This window comes from Frankliniella occidentalis, unplaced genomic scaffold (genome assembly GCF_000697945.3).
Source record: "Frankliniella occidentalis isolate FOCC.00 unplaced genomic scaffold, Focc_3.1 Scaffold116, whole genome shotgun sequence".
NCBI lineage: Eukaryota > Metazoa > Arthropoda > Insecta > Thysanoptera > Thripidae > Frankliniella > Frankliniella occidentalis.
In genome coordinates, this window is record NW_026267244.1 from 501,928 (window position 1) to 524,933 (window position 23,006).

General features: G+C 39.0%; 4 protein-coding genes across 9 annotated transcripts in view; 1 reads left to right on the plus strand and 3 right to left on the minus strand.

Annotated features, from left to right (window-relative positions):
• Window positions 1-61: 61 nt before the first annotated feature.
• Window positions 62-2,115, minus strand: LOC113210520 (40S ribosomal protein SA). The gene is made up of 7 exons (XM_026428566.2): window positions 1,980-2,115; window positions 1,383-1,545; window positions 1,105-1,310; window positions 871-1,029; window positions 666-794; window positions 252-497; window positions 62-175 (listed from the first exon to the last, which is right to left on the minus strand). Exons 2-7 carry the CDS (start codon window positions 1,513-1,515, stop codon window positions 92-94), a joined length of 957 nt encoding a protein of 318 aa, XP_026284351.1. The 5' UTR covers window positions 1,516-1,545; window positions 1,980-2,115; the 3' UTR covers window positions 62-91.
• A 95-nt stretch (window positions 2,116-2,210) lies between these two features.
• On the plus strand, window positions 2,211-4,257 carry LOC113210521 (pyridoxine/pyridoxamine 5'-phosphate oxidase). Its single transcript, XM_026428567.2, has 6 exons — window positions 2,211-2,441; window positions 2,981-3,143; window positions 3,224-3,323; window positions 3,400-3,453; window positions 3,527-3,723; window positions 3,803-4,257. The coding sequence occupies exons 1-6, from the start codon at window positions 2,312-2,314 to the stop codon at window positions 3,966-3,968; spliced, it is 810 nt and encodes a 269-aa protein (XP_026284352.1). The 5' UTR covers window positions 2,211-2,311; the 3' UTR covers window positions 3,969-4,257.
• Window positions 4,153-5,995, minus strand: LOC113210524 (uncharacterized). Of its 2 annotated transcripts, none has more exons than XM_026428571.2 (5): window positions 5,689-5,995; window positions 5,001-5,118; window positions 4,843-4,912; window positions 4,611-4,753; window positions 4,153-4,441 (listed from the first exon to the last, which is right to left on the minus strand). In XM_026428571.2, the coding sequence occupies exons 1-5, from the start codon at window positions 5,863-5,865 to the stop codon at window positions 4,302-4,304; spliced, it is 648 nt and encodes a 215-aa protein (XP_026284356.1). In that variant the 5' UTR covers window positions 5,866-5,995; the 3' UTR covers window positions 4,153-4,301. The 2 variants fall into 2 exon arrangements, with proteins under 2 accessions (XP_026284356.1, XP_026284355.1); XM_026428570.2 differs by having other exon boundaries at window positions 4,611-4,765.
• A 61-nt stretch (window positions 5,996-6,056) lies between these two features.
• LOC113210518 (Ca(2+)/calmodulin-responsive adenylate cyclase) overlaps window positions 6,057-23,006 on the minus strand; it is an 86,003-nt gene continuing 69,053 nt past the window's right edge. The window contains exons 8-29 of one of the 5 annotated variants that reach the window (XM_052270279.1): window positions 20,772-21,002; window positions 20,571-20,698; window positions 20,213-20,371; window positions 19,991-20,135; window positions 18,119-18,286; window positions 16,883-16,984; window positions 16,492-16,677; window positions 16,266-16,412; window positions 16,049-16,186; window positions 15,680-15,981; window positions 15,481-15,601; window positions 15,278-15,397; window positions 14,364-14,525; window positions 13,985-14,207; window positions 13,757-13,881; window positions 13,501-13,675; window positions 13,070-13,347; window positions 12,689-12,975; window positions 10,751-12,604; window positions 9,530-9,680; window positions 9,109-9,385; window positions 6,057-9,023 (exon numbers count right to left, since the gene is read on the minus strand). In XM_052270279.1, coding sequence (XP_052126239.1) covers window positions 8,722-9,023; window positions 9,109-9,385; window positions 9,530-9,680; window positions 10,751-12,604; window positions 12,689-12,975; window positions 13,070-13,347; window positions 13,501-13,675; window positions 13,757-13,881; window positions 13,985-14,207; window positions 14,364-14,525; window positions 15,278-15,397; window positions 15,481-15,601; window positions 15,680-15,981; window positions 16,049-16,186; window positions 16,266-16,412; window positions 16,492-16,677; window positions 16,883-16,984; window positions 18,119-18,286; window positions 19,991-20,135; window positions 20,213-20,371; window positions 20,571-20,698; window positions 20,772-21,002 — 5,781 coding nt within the window. In that variant the 3' untranslated portion in view covers window positions 6,057-8,721. Of the gene's footprint in view, window positions 9,024-9,108; window positions 9,386-9,529; window positions 9,681-10,750; window positions 12,605-12,688; window positions 12,976-13,069; window positions 13,348-13,500; window positions 13,676-13,756; window positions 13,882-13,984; window positions 14,208-14,363; window positions 14,526-15,277; window positions 15,398-15,480; window positions 15,602-15,679; window positions 15,982-16,048; window positions 16,187-16,265; window positions 16,413-16,491; window positions 16,678-16,882; window positions 16,985-18,118; window positions 18,311-19,990; window positions 20,136-20,212; window positions 20,372-20,570; window positions 20,699-20,771; window positions 21,003-23,006 lie in introns of all 5 variants that reach the window. The other 4 variants (XM_052270278.1, XM_052270281.1, XM_052270277.1 and 1 more) reach the window with 4 other exon arrangements.

The window sequence follows — 23,006 nt, forward strand, 5'->3', positions numbered from 1 at the left end:
AGAAATTGTGCAAGGATAATTGTGAGAAGTTTCTATAGGAATCAGCAAGGAAAAGAAGAAATTTAGTTGACCACTTTATTTCTCAAGAATTCTACCATTGGGCAGTACCTCCCCAGCTGGGAGTAGTAACTGGAGCTGCAGCAGTGGCGGCAGTTCCCTGCTGCCATGCCTCATCCTATAAAGCCGAAAAAAAAAAAATATTTCAAAATGTTATCAATATTTCATCTAGGAACAACTAGCAAAATACTTACAGCCCAATTGTCTGATGCTGGAGCTGCAACAAAAGCGGTCGGATCCACAGCCGGAGCGGCAGGTGCTGCTCCAGGTGCAGCAGGAGTGGCAGCAGCACCAGGAGTTTCAGCATCCCAGTTCTCAGTGGCAACAACTGCGGCAGCCTCACCCTCCCAGGTGGCTGTGCTGCTGATGGCAGCATAGTCAGTCTCGACCTTGATGGGGACAGCAGCAACCTCCTTGGCAGCTTGCTCCTCCTTCTCGGCCTACAGAAGAGAAAAGTGTTTGAGAAACATGCTGAAGTGTAGAGTCAAATTTCATAATATCCACAAGGCAAATCCTCAGTATCCTTTAGTCATCAACAAGTTCAGACATATGCTTGAAAAGACATCATGGGATTTTTAAAGCAGTACAAAAACTGTACTAATACCAACCTCTTCAGGATCCCTGTAGAAGAACAAGTCCACAACAACATCCCACTTGGCTTCACGGGGAATCTGACCACGCAGACGCAGCACCTCACGTGCCAACAGCCACCACATCAAACCAATAGAGTGGTGGGACTGAAAGAAATAGCAATTATTAATACATACTGAGCAACAACCATTGTAAGAAAAATATATTAAAACAGTGATTTACCTTGGTGTTGCATGGGATAGCAATGTCAACAAATCTGAGGGGAGAATCAGTGTTGCAGAAAGCGATAACGGGAATGTTAACGTAAGAGGCCTCTGTGATGGGCTGCTTGTCAGTAGCAGGGTCAGTGACGACCAAGAGGCGGGGTTCCCGGAAGGCAGCCTAAAATAAAGGAATTGGTAACACCTGCTTTACCCCCTTAAGTTCCAGAGTAACAGAAGCAATGACAATACATACCTGGATCTGGTTGGTGAAAGCACCAGGAGTGAAACGACCGGCAATAGAGGTGGCACCGGTATGGGCAGCAAACTTCAGGACAGCACGCTGTCCATAGGGACGGCTCGAGATAACGAAAACCTCAGCTGGATGTTCAATAGCAGCAATAGCACGGGCAGCAAGCAGCAGCTTCTCCCAAGTGCGGCGAAGGTTGATGATGTAGGGACCTGTCACACAAAATGAGTTACACACATGGAAACTGACACCAGTACCACAGGACATTTAACAACACACGTTACCATCAGCACGACGTTTGAAGATGTACTGTTCCATCTGGAAGTTGGCATTTTCAGTACCAATGTGAGATGATGCAGCAAGCATCTTGGTAACATCCTCCTCCTTGAGGGCGAGAACGTCGATTCCTCCCGACATCTTGACGTTTGATATGAGTTACGAGCAAACCTGAGGAAAATATGAAGCGTAAGAATAGAAGCAATGTAGTGAAGTGGAAAACATTGAGTCATCGGATAAACAGTATGGGCAGGAAGGACGCTACAGAAAGATAGGTTATGGTACTCTAACAGCAACTTTAAACACTTAGTCACAACGAAACATTAGTTCTAAAATAGTTGACTAGTGAATACTACTTCACAAACAAGAATATCAGAATGTACACAATAGTCTGAGGTGGGAAAAGTTCAGTAACGCAGGCCACGTGTGGACCGGTGAAGTTACAAGTTCACATGCAGATTCAGTAAACATGATCGGAAAAGACATTTCCCGGCACAAAAAAATACAAAGGACTGTAGGCGCGAACTTAAATAATAGAAGTAGCAAGATAGAGAACAATACTAGAAAATATACCAATAGAGACAATAAAAACAAAGTGAACTAACGTGCACCGATGCCACAGGGAGCTTCCAATGAAGGAAAAGGAAGTGAGACGCGGTGAGCAGCGGCCTTATAACGACGTTAGTCAGTCGGCAGACTGTTACTAATTTTTAGTATCTTAAAAGGTCGATTCATTTCGTTCATATTAAAATGAAAAACAATATTTCAATTTTAATCAAAATTTTAGTTACTAAAGAAGTCTTATAATAACCTTTACTTGGTTTATTGGACTTGTGTTGTATGGTTGTCTAAACTGCTCAGCAGATAAGATAAACAAGCAGAAACCTCCGTGACTGAAGTGTCACGAGAAGAACATCGAATACTCCTCTCATTCCGAATGCATTTACCTTTCCGTTTGCTTGTATTGGACTCTAGGAAATCAGTACTCATCATTAAGCAGATAAACAAGTTTCCTCAAAATCTGCATCTAACTGTTTCGATGTCTAACATGTCGTATGACAGTGGAGGTTAGTAGTAAATAGTGTGTCGTCTGCTGTCTTTATAGCGAGGTTCTTAAACAAACTTAGAATGCTCTACTGTGGGCTCTACAGTAAATGTAGTAGGTGACGTGGATACATCTTTAAGAAAGACAAAAAATTATGATTATTATCTCTGGTCTGTCTTTAAATGACAATCCGAAACAAGGTGGCCCTCCAAAGAAACCTGGAACCCATCACTCATCACCCAACACTTCAGATTTTGCTGCAGCCGGAGTTTGCTTGCTAAATGTAAATTGGAAGTTCAGTAATGCAATAAATAAATTTTCACAAATCTTGCATTAGGGGTCTCTGTGAGGGACCCATCAGTACCCACCCATAGTATATTTAGCAAAAGTCGGGCTGCAATACAAACAACAAAATCTGAAATGATGGGTAATGGGTTGCAGGTTTTATTGGAAGCCATCTACAATTTGTTTCCCAATTGGTGAACTTCTTAAAGTTCTTTTGTAAAACCACAAATCTTCACATTTCATCATTGATACTGATAACACTCCTTGACCATTTAGTCGCAGGTATGCGAGCAGCTTATCGGAGTCGACAGGAACTGTTTACAGAATCTGATCTTGTTTGCAAGGAACCAATTGGTCAATTCAAAGCTTGGTTTGATCAAGCGCGTAATGATCCCAGTGTAATGGAGGCAAATGCTATGTGCTTGTCAACAGCAAGCAAGTATGCATATTTATTCATTTATTTATTGCTTAATTATATCCACTGTGCTTCTGAAACTATGGTCTTTTTCTTTTGCTTAGAGATGGAATTCCTTCTGCTCGATATGTACTTCTAAAGGGTTTTGGTCCAGATGGATTCAAATTTTTTACAAACTATGAGAGCAGGAAAGCTAAAGAAATTGTAAGTTTCTTCTAGTATATATTTTACTGACATACTTTTCCTATTTGCCATAATTTTATCAACTTTTCATCATTAGGAGGAAAATCCCAAAGCAGCACTGACATTCTACTGGGAAGTTTTACGCAGATCTGTAAGCATTAACATTTATAACTGTTTTATTTTGTGGGTTAAGATATTGCTTAAAGTAAACATTGTTTTACTAGGTGAGAGTTGAAGGAAATGTTGTACGGTTGTCAGTAGAGGAGTCAGATGAGTATTTCCATTCACGTCCTAAAGCAAGTCAAATTGGTGCATGTGCCAGTAATCAGAGCACTCCTATTTCTGGACGTGAAGTCTTGACTGCTCAAGAAAAATATCTTACCACAGAATACTCTGATAAGGAGATACCACGCCCAAACTGGTGAGCCTAATAAGTTTCTTATGGTTTCAGATTAATTCAATTTTTAAAACGATTACTGATAATTTTTTATTTTATTAAGGGGTGGATATATGGTGATTCCACAAAGTATAGAATTTTGGCAAGGTCAGAGTGACAGACTACATGACCGAATTCGCTTCCGGCGCCCTCAAGAAACTGAGAAGCCAGATGGAAAGTTATTGCATGAGGGAGATAACGGTTGGGTATTCGAAAGATTAGCTCCATAATGGACATGGATACACAAGTCTCGATCCATGTTATGTTTATAGCATGAACCTTATTGTGTGAACTTTGTCGAGTTTAGTATGAAATTAATGTGTCAAATAAGGTACCACCTTCTAGCCTTGGTTAAAAAGTGGAATATCTCTACAATTAATGTCTTCCATTTTTAGATCATATTATAGAACTATATTTTTTTATCTAAAGCCGTTTATTGTATTTTTATCTTGCCATTCTTTCTGTGTTGTCTGGCAGTTTGTTGAGGCAATACATTAAAACGGATCCAGAACTGTTGCATCTGGTTGTAATTATTCCACTTCTTAGCTCTTCACTCCACACGTTCACGTATGGCTCATGCGGCCAAAGCCCGCCTGCTGGGAGTAGCTCGGGATGACTTGCTTGATGTCTCCCCATTCACCTCCCTCTTGACGGCCCTCTGGAGCACCGTCCACGTTGGCCGGAGAGTCCTCCCACCACTGGTCTGCAGAATAAGGTAAGAAATAATGAGCTAGTGAGGGGGGGGGGGGACTTCCCCCGCGCAGTGGAGTAAAAAGTAAATATAAAATTGGTTTTCACAATAAGAATTATTTTTATCATTTAAGTCGTTTCGAGTCATTCTGCTCGAGGGTGACGAGGTGGGGCTTCCCTACCTGCTGCGTCGGCCTCGAGGCGCTCCCTCAGCCGCTCCGCGTTCTGCGCGAGGAGTACGTCTCGCAGGCGGGTCTGGACGCTCTGCTGGACCTCCTGCTGCGCGCCCCACGCTGCGGTGCGCTTCGAGCGGAGCACGCGCTCCCTGTAAAACGAGCTGTTATTCGTGTTTCAAATGAGAAAAAAACACGACTCTTTTCTGCTGTGGGGAATGGCATATAATTCGATACTTACGATACGTCACTCTTGTTCTGTTCGCCCAGTTGAGACCTCTGCTGTCTGTCACCCACCGTCGCATTCGATTCTGCCAATTGATGGGTAGAGTGCCGCGTTAAAAAGGACATAATTATGTGCGTCTTTCTAACAACACCGCGTGTTATACAGTACATTACCTTTGTCCCTCCCCGCGTTCTTCATAAAACAGGCATTGCAGTCCGGACGGGCGTTGGCGGCGGATATGGTGCATAGCGCCACTATGGCCAGCAAAGCGCTGCCTCGCATTGTTATTCCCTTTAACAACAACAACACCAAGCTTTTCAAACAGTTTATCAAAGTGTCGTGGTGTAGACTCCGTCCGCCTCTGGTCAGAAGTTTAGTGAATGAGGGGTTTTCCTGTCCAGAAGGAGACACGCAGAACTGTCGTCAGTTGTGGGAGGGGGGAGGGAAGTCCATTTATGTAAATTACATCGGCAGTGAAGTATGCTTTCATTGTGATAAAAACGCGGCCGGTTGGAAGGAATGCAAATGAAGTGCAAATGTAATGACTGCAAAAAAATGAGCTAGAATGGGCGGCAGGGACAGTGGGTTCCACTGTGCGCAGGGGTGAAACTTTGCAAGGGTTGGGTCTATTGTTAGTAAATATACTTCAACTTCAATTGCGCCTCCTCAATTCATTTCTTAAAAATAAAGGACAGGGATTATATCTATTTTTGTTAAATTTTAAATGTCATATCCAGGGAATTACTTTACAGAAAAAGCAATTATTTTGGCAATGTGCTTCCTACTCCATAATCCATCAGTTCCCTCAGAACTCCCTCTACTATAGTCCCCATCCATTATCTCACTCCTAAGGAGACTTACCAAATTTCCTTCCACGTAAATGGACACGGTGCCTCCAGCCCGGACGTCCTGCTCCCGCTGGTGAAGGCCTGAGACTGCGAGCCCACTGCCCACCCTCGGCTCTGGTCCGCCGCCAGCCGCCAGCCCAGGGAACTCAGGGGCAGCCAGGCTATGGACCTGGCCCCACCCCATCTCCATCCCACCCCCCGACCTCGATCCAGCCCTACTCGTGCAGTGTTCAATGGTTCGGGGGCTTCCTCAAGAGCCCATGGTGGCGTTTGAAGTGTTTCCAGAGACATTCATGCTCAGACCAAAGCGATAAGTTTCGTTCTTGGATTGGTCGGTGCGGCGCAGCCATGTTTTCGAGGATCAAAATAAAGCTAGTTGAATAATTAGTTATCAACTTTATTCTTGGCAGAGCATAGCCACACTTATGTACATAGCTACAAATTGAGAACTAAACCGAGCATTTACAGATAACTAACAGCCTCAGTGCAAACAACACATAAACATTTCTCTCAATATTATGCGTTTATAACATCTACAAATGGACAACACTGTAAATGTAATGAGAAACAGAGAGTGAATACAAATTGCATTAGAAGTAAACCAAGCAAAACATAGAGAAATATTTTCATTAAGTCAATGGGATGAACATTTCGTAGTCAAAAAGTAGCCACCTCTCAAACAGTCACAACACAAAACTTTACGTCAAGTATAAACAATTATTTTCTTAGAGATGTCAAAATTAAAACTGGAAATACTGATGGGCTGTATTTGATAGACATGTCACCAACACTGTTTCATACATTTCACATGGATTAGTCAGGTGCAAATCTGCTATCCTTGAATAAAAACAAATTTAATATTACAGTTCATTTAAAAAAAAATAAAAAATTGACAGATTAAAAAAAAAGGAGAGAATTTGTAGTTTAAACATACAGACAAATAAAAAAAGCATTCTAAAATTACCAAACATGCTAGCTACACATTGCCTTCAGAAACAATGTTTAAAAAAGCTCAAAATAGAGCATTTTACTGACAAAACAACACCCTTTCAGTTTGATAAAATCTTACAGTCAGGAAACCTTACCATTTCAAGTTATCAATGCAAAAGACTAATCCAAAGTTTTCCAGATGTGAAAGAATTTGGCAATAACATACTTTTCTTATCATGGTAAACACTATTGGTAGACTGATCCCAAATGACAGTTATGTTCATTTAACAAAAAAAGTTGGTAAAACAAGACGGTCAAGCAGATGGACTTAACAGAAAGGTTCATTCAATATTGAAGAACCCTCAGAGTGTGAGCAAAAGCTCACTTCAAAAACAGGCCACATGAGATTTTCTTAAAAAATACTTACTAGCAAAGATTTGTTCCTCCTCAGTCTCTGAAAGCAGTACACTATGGAGATTAGTCTCATACAATCAAGCAAGACTTACTTGACTAAGATAATAAATATCAGTGCTTTAACTTAACTTCCAAAGTTTATTACCTAGAGATTCTGGTAAACTGCAGGAGCGATTTTTTTGAAAAAGGGGGGCAGGGGAGTTCAGGACAAACTGTCTTGTACCTACTCTTAGTAAGCCAAGCACCTTTTCATTAATATATAATTGACATGGTGCGACCTCTGGTCCTACAGTTTGGCAATTAAGGTTAGTAGCGGGGCTAGATAGATAAATTCATCAAACCATCGGTATGAAATTTCAATGGATGCAGTAGCCAAATTTGAAACAAACGTGGACCAAGAATCTTTTTACTTTGGACTTGTATTCAATGGACATACTTTTTATCAATTAAGTCTACAGATAGTCTCTAAAATCCATCCAGCAAACAAAAATCTTCGATTAAAATTACATGAAACTGCAAACAAAAATCTGAACAATGATTACAATTAGGTCCAATAAAATCCATCACATATTTGTTCATGTACATATTAACATGAGTAATTACAAATGTACATACAGGAAACTGAAACTAAGTTCCTGGGTTTTGAAAAAGGCTACACAAGCTGAGGTTACTTGAGGTACATATCAACAAAATGCTTTGGCATTGTGGTTATGAGTAAAAGAGACAAAAAACATTACTCTCTGTTTAACAAAAAGAAAACTCTTAAAGGATAGAAAGCCTCTAGAAAAAAAAACTAAAATGGGAATTAGAACATGGTATTCAGAATGTGAACATATGTATTAGGACAGAGCACCTTACATCTCTGATTAAAAAATAAAGATTAAAAATAGAGTCCTACCTTCATTAACAGCGCTCCCAAAAACTGGTTCTTTAAAATTGTTGTACATAAAACAGGCCTCACAATGTACTGTAATCAATGGCAAGAAAATATCCCAGTGTATGCAGAAGCAGTATACCACATAGATGAACCCAATTCACAGAATGAGTATAGAATGCCCATGATTAGAAGAAGAAAAAAAACAGACTAGAATCACTACAAAAGAAGCATGTTCTTTCATAAAGTACATTTAAAATTGAAACACATATGAAAATAATGTCAATATAAGATCCTGATAGAAAAAAATTTGTTAAAAACACATTAGATTCTTATTTAAAAAGAAAAAGAAAACAAGAACAAAATAAAAATTATCCTTCCATCTAGTTTGATGGACAAACAAAAGAAAATTAAAATAGAGAAATGGTTCAGGTATTAAACTAATGCCATCTCATACAAAAAATACTGAATAATCATCACAACAAAATTAAGAATTGGCCTGTGCACTACATCTGAAGTAAAAAAACAAGCTACGGTCAACAATCACTAGCAACAATTTCCTTCATCTGTTTTCTTACATGAGTGAGTGTCAGACCTAATAATTGACAAACTTAAACTTGATTTCATGGTGGAAAGCAAACTCACCGTAATATAATCCGCAAGAAAATTATTTCAAAATTGAGAATTGCTAGACATTTATAACTTGCGGAATGGCACTAGATTAAAATACAATCAAACTATCACATCGAAATGAGCCTCTTACAAGAATGCTCAATGTAGATATCATCTCTTCAAAGAGAGCATATTATTTAAAATATTTGACATAATTCACACATCACTATCAGTCTCACTACGAGGCTGTCCAAAATTACGCATGATACTCTGCGAAACAGATCTTATACTAGCGGCATGAATGTGCTGCATTGGTGTGGGGGGAATTCCTAGGTCATCATCGGTTCTGCAGCAATTATCATATTCAGAGTCGTACAATACACTCATAGAATCCAGACTCATGAGAGCATCAGAGTCAAACACACGTGAAGAGGCCCGCGATGAAAGACTAGTATTATCATCTCCATCATGCATGTCGTCATGGCCATCACAGGCAGAATTAACATCACTCAATGCACCTGGAATTGACCAGAATAAGATATTAAAACTCAAGAGAGTTGTCATCAGTTCTCATTTTCATGAGCTGCTTTGCTTTGTACATACCTTCAGCATCTGTTAGTCCTGTTTCATTCAACATGGAAACATTTTCTAAGGCTGGGTCATCAGTTGTATAACCAGTGGATTCTCGGTCATTAAGCAAAGGTTCTGAAGCTGCGTTTTCATCATCTTCATCTTCATCATCATCATCATCTTCATCTTCTTCATCATCATCCTCACTCCATTCAGATTGACTTGTCTCCCCTCCAGCCCCATTTGTAGTGAAAATACCCCTCTCAACACACTTGGCACTCTCTTCAAGCATTCGCTTAACAGCAGCCTCCTGAAAACAAATTCAAAAAAATCACCATCCTATTTTAGACTTTTCTTAAAATAACAACTGAGGACCTAAAATTGACCAAGAAAAGCACAAACAGTAGCTTTGCGGTATGATCATGTAACTTGTCCTTCAAACAAGTATAAGTACCTGTCTTTCAACTTCTTCTTGTATTCGTTGTTCTTCTCGTTCAAAGCTTTCAATCTCATCAATATCCTCTTCATTAACATTATTCTCTTGGATCTCTGTATCTTTCTTCCTTTCTTCTTGTCCTTCATTAACAGTTTCACCACTGGGATTCCTGAATGATAAATTAAAACACAAAATTAATAAATGTTGCTAAATTTTTTCAAATTAAAAAAATATATAAATGGAGTCAGTAAATATAAGGATAGCATACAGCAATTTCCAGAAGACTACACCCAAAATAAGGTACATTAGAATATTATTGTTACCAGTAAAACTTTATGAGCATGCATTTCAAATTGAATAAACCAAGACAAACGCATGTTTAACATCAAACAAACTAGTTCTTATAGATAGAAAAAACTTGTTATTCTTTCAGTAAAAGCTGGAAGACATTCATTAACCAAAAATCTCAGCAGGCACTGCATAGCTTTAATTAATGTCATAAAAATCCTGGGGCAGATCTGTATATTACATTCTATAATGAAGTACATTAAAAATTTTAACGTTTAATACTCTACTACAAATAGATAGCTTTTAATTAGCTTTTCTAAAGCCAAAATACACAAGTCGAGGTATTGTAAGACAATTTAAATCAAATTTGTAGACAAAACAGAAATTTGATTAGAAAATTTACACCTTTCTCCCTACAAGATTGAGTCCTGTAAACATGGGAATGGAATAGAGAGGGAAAGTATCACTGGTTTTGCTTCTATGGTTAAATGTTGAGATGCAACTGTCCATGCAGTTTGAGTTGAGCATTAATTCAGCACTCTGAAATAACAAACGAACCTCATGCAAAGGCCACAATCCAACCAACCAGTTTCTTATTTCACTCTGCACCAAAGATGCCATGCAACCCTGTTAAAACTTCAAACACAAACACATCACACCATGCCTTTCAGGAGAAAACTAAAGAAGATCGGTCATCATTTTTGATTTTAAGAGAAAATGGTTAAAAGAGCTTTGTCTTGAGAGTGAACATAAAGGCAGAGCAAAATACTCGAAGCTCTTGCTAATTAATAATTGAATATTGTGACTTCCGTGACATTAGGTTTTGTTATAAATTTTTTGGAGATGACGTCTCTTCTTAGTTTATTTCAGTTAGTAATAATACCACCACCATTAGGTTCAATACCAGCACCAGCGGATGCACAATCCTGAAGGACCAACAAACTTTAGTACCTTGGGGGAGAGGTGAGGTCCGCACTCAGCCTGAGTCCTGTTATAGTGGAGCTCTCAGAGTCATCAGGGTCACCAACAAGAGTCATTTTTTCTTGAAGGGGGCTTTTAGACCCTAAGGCAAGAATAGGAGCAGGTGATGCAGTGGGTTTGGGCGAAGCCAATTCTTCCAATTCCAGTTCCTCTGCTTGACGCCTGGCCAGCTCCTGTATGGCTGCTAAGCCAACGTGGTGTGTCTGGGCCAACGTACTGTTGGCACTACTAGGGGCAGAAGTAGGCAAAGGAGCCTCAGCTACATACCTGCCCAGCATTCCAGCAGGTGAGTTGTTGACTTGCTGCTGATGTTTCTTGAGTGATGCTACACCTAACTCATTCACTATTGTTGGACTTGTAATAGAGTGAGCCTCTTCTTGACTGGAATTCCTAAGCAGTTTGGGATCGTCTAACCGTTTTTGAATTTCACGTTCAAATTCAGCCCGAGTTTGATGACCTCGGCGAGATTCAATAGGGTGTCCATCTCCAGCTCCATCAGTAGTATCTTTACGGTGATGGTGTCCATGATGTCCATGATGGTTATGATGATGATTGTGATGGCGGCCAGAACCTCCAACATCCTTTCGATCAGTTTGACTAAAGCCATCTTTCTTTGATGATTTGCCACTAGACGTGGATCTTGAGTGGGAGTGAGAGTGATTTTCTTCATTGTTTTCTGATTCTCTCTCAGAACCTTCAACGTTAGGAGAATGTTTGGGCAGGCTCAATTTACTAGGGGTTCTCCTGCTTTCATCAGGCGATCCATGATCATCTGAAAAGCCATTTCGAACACCATTTTCTACATTCAAAGGAGATAATGTCTTTTTCATTGCTCTACTTGGTTGTTTTGATTCTATAGCATGTCGCAGTGCTTCTTGCCTTCCAATATACTCAAAACTGCCACAACTGTCTCCCCTATATGAATCGTCGCCATCTAAGAGTGGGGGTAGAGGACTAGATACACAGGATGAATCAACAGCTCCCTGGGCTAAGGCTAATAGTGTGGCTGGATGTAATTTATCGCCAGCTTTTCGTCTGGCACCAGATGATCCATTACTTCGGTGTCTTTGAGGAGAGGCGTTCCATTCACGCCTACCTCCAGAGCCTCGAGAAGCACCTCTACCTTCATCAGAATTATTATTCTGACTGCTTGATATAAGACACTGAGGAGGAATGTAATCGTGAGCAGCTCTTGGTGAGTGCTCAGGTGAAGAACAAGGATTTACTTGGATGTCAGATGGATAAAGCCACCTTTCTGGAGGTTCACTACTTAATCCTGGATTGCCAGGTGGAGGAGATGGAGAAGGGCTAGCATCAGTTGTTCGACTGTAGCTTTCATCAGATGAACTAATACTTGGTGAGTGGTTGAGTGAGCTAATCTCATCAGCTGAAGAGTGAATTCTGTGAGCAGCAGGGCTGGGGAAGTAAAACCCATTTGCAATAGCAGATGTACCTTGCAAGCTCTCATCTGAATAATGCCTCTGCAACTGAGGGGGATTGTGAGTTGGCCTATGCTTTGAACGGGGATTGATTTCTTCAGCAGTTACACGTTCACGATCACTTCTTAATGCTGGGTGAATTCCCTGGTGAGGAGGTAAGGGAGGGGCATTCCCACTGTTACTGTGAGAATTGTGTCCCCTGCTGCGATGGTGTCTTCCATCTTTACCAGGTGGTCGAGGAAGAGGCTTCACATATGGTTTGCTTAAGATGTCATTAGAAGCCACATTATTGCCATGGTTGTTATTAGTGTGATTTGAGTTGCTGGTGAAAAGATGACGACCAGAACTGCTGGAATCACTTCCTCTTGGCCAGGGAGGAGTATATCTAAAAGCATTTGAAGAACAGATACATTTTAAAAAGTAAAATTAAAATGATTCAAGCCAAATCGCTAAAAAGTGAGATTTGTACCTTGCTGGTTCCTGGTGAGGTTGTTGATGTCTCTTTGCTGGAGTCAGTACAGATGCACTAGGGGCAGAGGGAAATTGCATGTGAGAAATTCCTTTATGAGGTGGCAGTGGGGGTGGTTGTCCATGATGAGCCATGACATCTGCTGCTTCTCGCTCTCGCTCTAGAGAAGATCTTTTGGCCCTTCCATTGACATGACTAACATGATTCATATGATTCATATGGCTTGCACTACTACTTTGATGGTTGTGATGGTTATTAGGGTAAGAACCAGGCATTTTCATGGGTTGCTGGAATTGAACATTATGTGTTATTAACAATCAATAGTTACTACTACTATCAAAATCTAACTAACTAACAGTCACTTTTTAAATGTAAGCTGACCTGATAGTTGTGACCAAATTTTGGATCAGGCAATAAAGGTTCATTTTCAGCATTCCCAAAACCATTTTCTGGGCCACCATTGCCCCCTACACTTCCATTTCTACTACCCGATCCTTGAATAGCCTCTCGAAGTGGTGGGAGGCGAGAATTGTTGCGGTAACAATTAGGGAGCATGACATTAGCATCATCTCTTCTATGACATTTACCACGAGATATGTCACCTTGAATTTGATGTAAGAGGGCAAGAGGTGTAGCAACTCCACCATACATATTGGCCACTGAAAGGAACATAGAACAGTATTAATAAGGGTAGGAATCTAGAAAACATAGACAGAAAGGTTGATTTAAAAGGTGTATCAACCATGTACAATATACAATATGCACATGAGGCCAAGCTTGTTAAGTCATGTAAAGTTAGCCATTAATCGTACCTAACCCAGCTTGCCCTCGGAGACCTGGTAATTCATCAATACGAATAGTTCCTGGGGGTTTCCTATCATTGAGGAAATAAGTTGTCATATCTCCTTTTCCTTTAACTTTCACTACACCACGACATTGGAACTGATAAGGCTGATTACGCAGTATTTGGAAAACCTCCTCAGTGACCTAAAAAAGAAAAATAATGTTCATTTTTTCCTATTCAAGGAAATTTTACACAAAACATAAAGAAACATGAAGGCACCTTACCTGAGTTCGATCAGGTTCCCCAGTAGAATCCATACGGCTTGCAACATTTACAGTATTGCCCCAAATATCATACTGAGGTTTCCTAGCACCAATAACTCCCGCAACAACTGGACCAACATTGATACCTGCATACCACAATTAACAGTATTAGAACAGAACAGAATTTATCACAGTGTGAAGAAAAATGGAGGAGAAATGACAACGGAACAGGATAGATGGAAAACGTACCAACTCTCAGCTTGAAGTTATTGAATGAATTATTATTGATGTTTAAAAGAGTATCACGCATAGCAAACACAAATTCAACGAGAGAGCCCATATGTAGACCAGCACTTGATTCCTCATCATCATCTAAAATGCGGTGCTCAGGTAAAAGACCAACAGCTGCCATATAAGTTGAGCCCACTGTTTTAATCTTGTCAATAGCTTTAAAGCGTGGATCTTCCAATAACTGAGAAAATAGAAATAAATATTGTTAAACATAGGACCTTAAGTATTTATTAGATTAAGATTAGATTAGATTAGAAACAGAGCATCCTAGGGCCTTAAACATAGGACCCTAAGTCTTTATTACACAATACTTTAAATTAAAACAATGTTAACTCACCTGATCAAAATCGGCAATTATTTCATTTAAAAGGCGAAGACATTCCATTCCTTGATTGTTTCCATCAAGCTCTATATAGAATTCGTGATAGTTGGTGATGGATGCAAAGACAACACCCACACGGGAGTAGCTCTGATGGTACAGCTCCTGAGACAGAGTGCTCTGTGTGTGTGTAGCCGCCCATGGCAGTAGCAGCAACAACAGCATCAGCAGCAGCAGCAGCAGCAGTCATGAGGTGGATTAGGGGGTAGGATGAGAAGCAAAGGTTTGCAAGCACACATGATGTTAGAAGGTTTGAAGAGTTAAAAGAAAATCATTTTAAAAGCAGCATGTAAAGCAAATTTTTGATGGTAAAGAACACAAAAATGACAAATAAATGTGAATTTAGAAGCATTTAGGTATTGCAACATGATGTCAGCAAGGAAGGAAGGAATTTTAAACGGGGAGGGAGGGAGGGAGGAGGGGAAAAGGAAGAAAAACACAGAAGAGAGTATGAATTTGGATGATTAAGTAAATTGAAACACAATTTTTGACTAAGAATAGTGGACAATGCCTTTTTAAACAAATCAGAATTTGAGGAGAAAGTTGAAAAGCAGAAGGGTAATTAGGGGAAGTACAGTTTGTAGCATAGGGAATTCCCTTGTTTCCAAAAGCCTAATGAAATGAAAATGATGCAAAAATGCAACAGGGAACACAATGGCACTGCTGCAACCACACAACTTAAGTCTACCTCTTTTGAAACAAAAGCATTGAATTTGTATTTTAAAGTTGCTTCAGATTTTAAGCAGGTAATCTAGAATTTATTCATAACTTACTGCTTAGACAACATATCAACATAATTTGGGAAAATTTAATGGGGAACTAAATTTGTCTCCTCTTTTATATCAATTTAATATTCAAGGTGATAGACTTACCATATTGCTACGCAGCTGATTGTTTAAAAAGTGTAGGGCAACATGATCAGGAAGTAGGTTAAATAAAATTCGCCTATTGCTACTTTGCAATGCATCCATCTCTCCTTTTTCTTCATTGGCCTGATAGATGAAAGTCCAGAAATGAGCAAAAATTATGAAGTCAGTCATGCTCTTAAGGTACAATTATACACAAAGCTCTGTACCTGAATTTGCCAGAGGAAGTCGAGTCTTGCAGTCCATTCAATTTGTCTTCCATGAATAATAACAGCGAATAGAAACATGAACACATACACAATGCTAAGTTGGTCTTGAGGGATCACAGCACTAGAGGATAAAGATATAAAGATTCAAAATAATTGTCATTCAAGAATAAGTAGCAAACCAGAGGAATAAATTACTTACTGAACTCTTTGATCATAGCATGTAAATACTTCTGGATGGGACAGTACTACAAGCAGCATGTAAATCAATCCCATCAGAGATAACAGTACTCCCTTGATCATAATGGGTAACCGTAAGAATAGCGCAACTGCCAGACAACCCAGAGAACATGAGAGCGCAATGTAGTGTGGTATTGGGCAAGCACGGTGATTTCTATCCAGTCCCACAGCACTGCCTAATCCCACTGCTGTCAGTCCTCCATTTTCTAAAGTAACATTGGCAGAGGAATGGAGGATGCAGGGAGCATCGTAATGGCAGGTAAACTGTAAACAAAACACATTGAAGAGCCAAGATATTCAAATTAAAAACAAATCCAATAGGAATACTTACAGCATTAGCCTGAGCCACAGAGTATACCAATACAATTGTAAATACAGTGATAGCAACCCGTAACACAAAGCTACGAGAGATGTCTAGTCTATGAGTGATCCATCGGAGGCGAACTGCTAACAGTAACATTAATACAACCTGCAAAAACGTGAAAGGAAAATAAGTAGCCAATACGAAAACGTACACCAAAAAATATAACTTCACTCACAAAACTTACAGAGATCCAGACAAATGTCAGGAGGAAGAGAAGCAGCACAATCAATGTCCTTGGAAGGACAGCAATTTGAAGGGCACCAAGAAGTAAGAGGAGTACAAGCCCACACGCCAGTCCACTTGAGAATCCAAGATCAACATCTTTGTGGTACTGTAAACAAATTTGAATTCATCAGTTATAATAATTACTAATATCAATAGTGAAAATTCACCAATACAACTAATCTTACAAGATGTTCCTTGGCAGAGTCTTTGAAGTACAATGTCAACAAATTGACATGAATTGACTTCTCTCTATCCACACTGCGTGCATCAATTGCTTGAGCAAGATACTTATTTACTCGATTTGATGGTTGATGATAAACACTAGAATGTCTCTTCTTGAAAGGTCTTTTAAACTTTTCAGTAACCTTTTTCTAAGGAAAAGAAAAAAAAGGATTAGACATGAATTTTTAAGGACTGTAATATTCAGTGTGTAATAGTGCACAATACTTAAAGACAACAATAAAATATAAAAGTAAAAAAAAATGGACAGTTCATAATTTTAAGAATAAAAAGTAAGAAAGGAAACATTTATCTTTTAACCCTTATTTTGAACAGGATAGCATCATGCTAACTAACCTTTCCACCAATGTCTCTGAGGTCAAGTGTGTTGGAGCCTCCGAACGCTCGACCTCCCGCAGCAGAGGGGTCAGCATGTAAGGCCCTCTGCAGGTCTAGGACCTATAAGCCGGGCATGCCACAAAACACCCACACCATCACACAACAACTCAACTTCAAAAAAAATCTACACTTAGCAAAATTTGATTGATAGATAGATAAATAAATAGATAAAAATCTAAGATGACACTTATTGTTACTGAATCTAGGTAAATAAAACTGTTAAATATTTCCAATATGATGTTTCTTTGCACATGCGATATTGCCACCAGTAATTTAAAATCCTAAGAGAGTACAACAATTGTCTACCATGAAGAAGTAAATGGAATCGAAATGGATTGAGTTTCTTGGGAAGGGGGGTAGGTGGACTGAAATTAAACAAATATGAGTAGCAGTAGAAACAATTTTTGAATCATCAGCTCACATAAGGAAGAAAAATTAGGGTAAATTAGTCAAAAAATCAAGGTTTATTATTAATTAGGAATATCTCAAAGAAAGTAGCTGAATTACAAGAAAGAGTGGATTTTTTGCATAGTTGAAAAAGTCAGAATAAGGTCCCACTCACCTAACATGGCAGAAGTTTTCATTGAAAACTTACTTACCTTCTTTGAAAAAAAATTACTCAAATGAAATAATGAAGGCATTCAAGCTGCACTTACCGCATCCTAAAAGAAACAATATTCATACTTAATACACCATGCAATACATACAAAAGTCATATCACTAAAAAATCCATGCAACTTGTAGCAACTGTATCATGTAAATACATGTAAACTATGTCCTAAAGACCAGACAAAATATCAGATAAAATATCTGTCAATATTTGATGAAAACAATAACAACTAATTATAAAACTGTGCCATCATGGGACCACAATTTGGCACAGTTGTAAAGCAGGATTCACAGATCAGAAACGCAAGCGTGCTATTCAGGCCAGATGTGATTTTCTGATAAAGTTGGTCCATTATTGGCTGTATAAACTTAATAGAACCAATGATGGGCATACTTGGGTAGAAACTTACACCTAGCATGAAAATCAACCTCGTGTGTGGTAATCTTCAAATCCATCATTTATTATTTTTTTTCAAAATATGTCTTAAAAAAAATTATAACAATCATAATGTAATATACAAGACAAGGCTCACACAAACTTCTAAAAATAAAATTGAAGGGAATAACCGAGGTGAATAGGCTTACCTTACGCGCTGCATTCACTTTCAGCTCTCCTGGACCCCCGCCTGCCGCCATATTCGAGAAGGGAACCTCCATCGAAAATTTTATGGTATGCAACAGCTGTACGACCACATTGGAGACATTTCGGAAAGACAGTTTCTTCCGCTGAGCTGCGCCCAGAGCAGACCGCACCTGGAGAGTGTTGAACAATAATGGCTGTAATCAGAAGAGAAGGGAGAAGGCGCGAAACGGGCCGGCCGAATGGCCGACCGCGACGTGCGCGCACACACAAAGCATATTAATCCCACCGCCACACAAAGTTGACATGCAAGCAACATACAGCTCCGGCCCTTTACATTCAGCAACCATCGTGAATGACATCCAACGACTCTGCCCAGAGTTATGAGATGAGATACAGTCAGCAGAGCCTGACAGACCAAGCATTTCCCTGGCGAATGCAGGAAGCTTTGGAATAGGTTGTGTACCAATTGACACATTGAATGCAGCGAGATCACATTGTGGCCAACTGCCTAGCTTGAGAACTCACTGCAACCAATGTGTCAAAAAGTTTGTCCAAGAATTTCATTATGGAAATTATAGTTACGCTGAGACAATAATACAGTTTATAGATGGATATTGGATTGATTTTGTTAAATACTAAGCCTAGTTTGTAATTTAATTTTAACAAACACAAAGATAAAAGTAGAGATGTTAAGTTAAATGGAAATAATTATTACTTCAATCTAAAAAATGGAAATATACAAAACTTAGACAGACATTCTTGTATTAACATTTCATATCATGAGGTACATTTGAAAAAAATAAAAAATAAATATGGGAGAAACTTTTAACCAAGTGAGCATTTGCAAGCCACTTCAAGATTCTGTTGCCTACATGCCAAGATGAAGTGTGCCCAAAGTACCATGCAGAGTGTGCAGATAGGTTGAGGATATACATATTTCACATGAGACAAACACAAAAACAAAATAAGCTGGATTAAAATAGCCAACACAGATAATTGGGAATGAATTGGGGAGTTCTAGTAAGTCATGCACCAAACCTGACAAGACAAACAATAGCGACAGACACAAAGATTGAGAAAAGGAATTGATGGAAAATTACAGTCATTTAATATGAACTGAAGACAATGCCCAAGATTCATCTCAGAATTAAACTAGCTACCCACACAAGGTAATAATCAAACTTTCTCTTTCAATGAAGGCACTACTCTCAATAATTCAGGGCAGTTCTCAATCAGATCAGAACCTACATTTGATAACTTTTTTGAGTGACTCATAGTCATAAAATTGTAAATTTTTTTCATCCCTACAGTAGTATTTATGCCCAATGAGTCGGTCGGTCAACTATTATGGCCATAGCTTCAATAAAATGGATCCTTCCTGATCAACCTTCAGAGAAGACCTCTTGAGCCTGATATAAGAAAACCCATTAGTAACTGTTTGCATAAAGACAGGACTGGTAGACTCTAACCAAATCAAATCATATCAATCAAGGACTCATCATATCAAACAAGGGTACCACAAAATAAGCTGGGTAAAAAGGTATAAAATAAGGCAAATAAAGAATGGTTTATTTACAAGAATATTTTTGAAATTCTCTTTAAGGCTTTAGTTCATAATGCAATAGTTGATGCAATTTACATGACCCAGTTAGAACTCAAGAGTGACAATGGCAAGACTGTTCTTTAGGTAATTAGGTAGTTGGGAGACGGATGGGGGGAAAGTCCAGGCCAGTTGGACCAGACAGCTTTCAAGTAATGAATTTAGAGGTAGCGGGACTGGAAATAATGTTAATTAAATGAAACATATAGGCAGAATAAACAGGATAAAATAAGCCTAGTAACTAAAGATATAACAGTTAAGACTGATACAATACCTTTTTTCGTCTTTCAGGAGGTACAATGAAGTATGTTTTAACTTGGTTGTCATGAAGGTACTGATTTCTTTCTCCTCCTCTGCCATCCTCTACTTCATATTGTCCAGCCAAACAGTCCAGTGATGCTTGGGTGATGTGTACTCGTCTGTAAAACAGAGAGTTAAAATTTCTCTCTCAATCTCAGTTAAAACCGATTAAAACACAGAAGATTTATAAACGTACCCAGCTTCTCCACCAGCCTCCATGTTATTGGCTATTGTTACATCATTTGACCAGACATCATACTGCCATTTCTTTAAGCCTAATACACCACATAATACTCTTCCGGTGTGAATTCCAACACGCATATTCAATTGAACATCAGTTGCTTCAACTACTGACCTGGAGTGGTTAAAGGAATACAAACATTTTTACTCTATGCTTTGACGTACTAGGCACAATAAACAGTACCGTGTGTCCAGGCTAACACAACAGCAGGAGCCATGGCGCCTTACGGTTTGAGCAAGTAGGCAACATACTGTTGTGTCGTAACCATGATACACGGTATAATACAAGACAAACATCTAACAACAAAACTTACGCAATTGCATCAATCATATCTAAGCCCATTTCAACAGCACAATGGGCATGGTCTGAGCGAGGTTCAGGTAAACCAGATACACAGTAATAACAGTCTCCAAGGATCTTTATCCGAAGACAATGGTTATCCTGAAATGAGGAAAATCATACAGACATGCTGATCTAAGCAAAAGACTGATGAAAGTGATCTTCAAATACTTACATTGGCTAATTGATCAAATCGTCCAAATAATTCATTCAAAAGTCGAACTAAATCCTGAGCTGTGCACTGTGAGGCCAAAACAGTGAAACCAACAATATCAGCAAATAAAATACTGACATTTTCATGCCTCTGAATGTAAATTCTATGAAACTGGCCCTCAATAGGGCTCATTATATCCTTTTTCATTTCCACAGCAACGTGCTGTGGCAAGACTGACAATAGAAGTCGCTCCTGTAAATTTTAAGAATAAAAAGTAAGAAAGGAAACATTTATCTTTTAACCCTTATTTTGAACAGGATAGCATCATGCTAACTAACCTTTCCACCAATGTCTCTGAGGTCAAGTGTGTTGGAGCCTCCGAACGCTCGACCTCCCGCAGCAGAGGGGTCAGCATGTAAGGCCCTCTGCAGGTCTAGGACCTATAAGCCGGGCATGCCACAAAACACCCACACCATCACACAACAACTCAACTTCAAAAAAAATCTACACTTAGCAAAATTTGATTGATAGATAGATAAATAAATAGATAAAAATCTAAGATGACACTTATTGTTACTGAATCTAGGTAAATAAAACTGTTAAATATTTCCAATATGATGTTTCTTTGCACATGCGATATTGCCACCAGTAATTTAAAATCCTAAGAGAGTACAACAATTGTCTACCATGAAGAAGTAAATGGAATCGAAATGGATTGAGTTTCTTGGGAAGGGGGGTAGGTGGACTGAAATTAAACAAATATGAGTAGCAGTAGAAACAATTTTTGAATCATCAGCTCACATAAGGAAGAAAAATTAGGGTAAATTAGTCAAAAAATCAAGGTTTATTATTAATTAGGAATATCTCAAAGAAAGTAGCTGAATTACAAGAAAGAGTGGATTTTTTGCATAGTTGAAAAAGTCAGAATAAGGTCCCACTCACCTAACATGGCAGAAGTTTTCATTGAAAACTTACTTACCTTCTTTGAAAAAAAATTACTCAAATGAAATAATGAAGGCATTCAAGCTGCACTTACCGCATCCTAAAAGAAACAATATTCATACTTAATACACCATGCAATACATACAAAAGTCATATCACTAAAAAATCCATGCAACTTGTAGCAACTGTATCATGTAAATACATGTAAACTATGTCCTAAAGACCAGACAAAATATCAGATAAAATATCTGTCAATATTTGATGAAAACAATAACAACTAATTATAAAACTGTGCCATCATGGGACCACAATTTGGCACAGTTGTAAAGCAGGATTCACAGATCAGAAACGCAAGCGTGCTATTCAGGCCAGATGTGATTTTCTGATAAAGTTGGTCCATTATTGGCTGTATAAACTTAATAGAACCAATGATGGGCATACTTGGGTAGAAACTTACACCTAGCATGAAAATCAACCTCGTGTGTGGTAATCTTCAAATCCATCATTTATTATTTTTTTTCAAAATATGTCTTAAAAAAAATTATAACAATCATAATGTAATATACAAGACAAGGCTCACACAAACTTCTAAAAATAAAATTGAAGGGAATAACCGAGGTGAATAGGCTTACCTTACGCGCTGCATTCACTTTCAGCTCTCCTGGACCCCCGCCTGCCGCCATATTCGAGAAGGGAACCTCCATCGAAAATTTTATGGTATGCAACAGCTGTACGACCACATTGGAGACATTTCGGAAAGACAGTTTCTTCCGCTGAGCTGCGCCCAGAGCAGACCGCACCTGGAGAGTGTTGAACAATAATGGCTGTAATCAGAAGAGAAGGGAGAAGGCGCGAAACGGGCCGGCCGAATGGCCGACCGCGACGTGCGCGCACACACAAAGCATATTAATCCCACCGCCACACAAAGTTGACATGCAAGCAACATACAGCTCCGGCCCTTTACATTCAGCAACCATCGTGAATGACATCCAACGACTCTGCCCAGAGTTATGAGATGAGATACAGTCAGCAGAGCCTGACAGACCAAGCATTTCCCTGGCGAATGCAGGAAGCTTTGGAATAGGTTGTGTACCAATTGACACATTGAATGCAGCGAGATCACATTGTGGCCAACTGCCTAGCTTGAGAACTCACTGCAACCAATGTGTCAAAAAGTTTGTCCAAGAATTTCATTATGGAAATTATAGTTACGCTGAGACAATAATACAGTTTATAGATGGATATTGGATTGATTTTGTTAAATACTAAGCCTAGTTTGTAATTTAATTTTAACAAACACAAAGATAAAAGTAG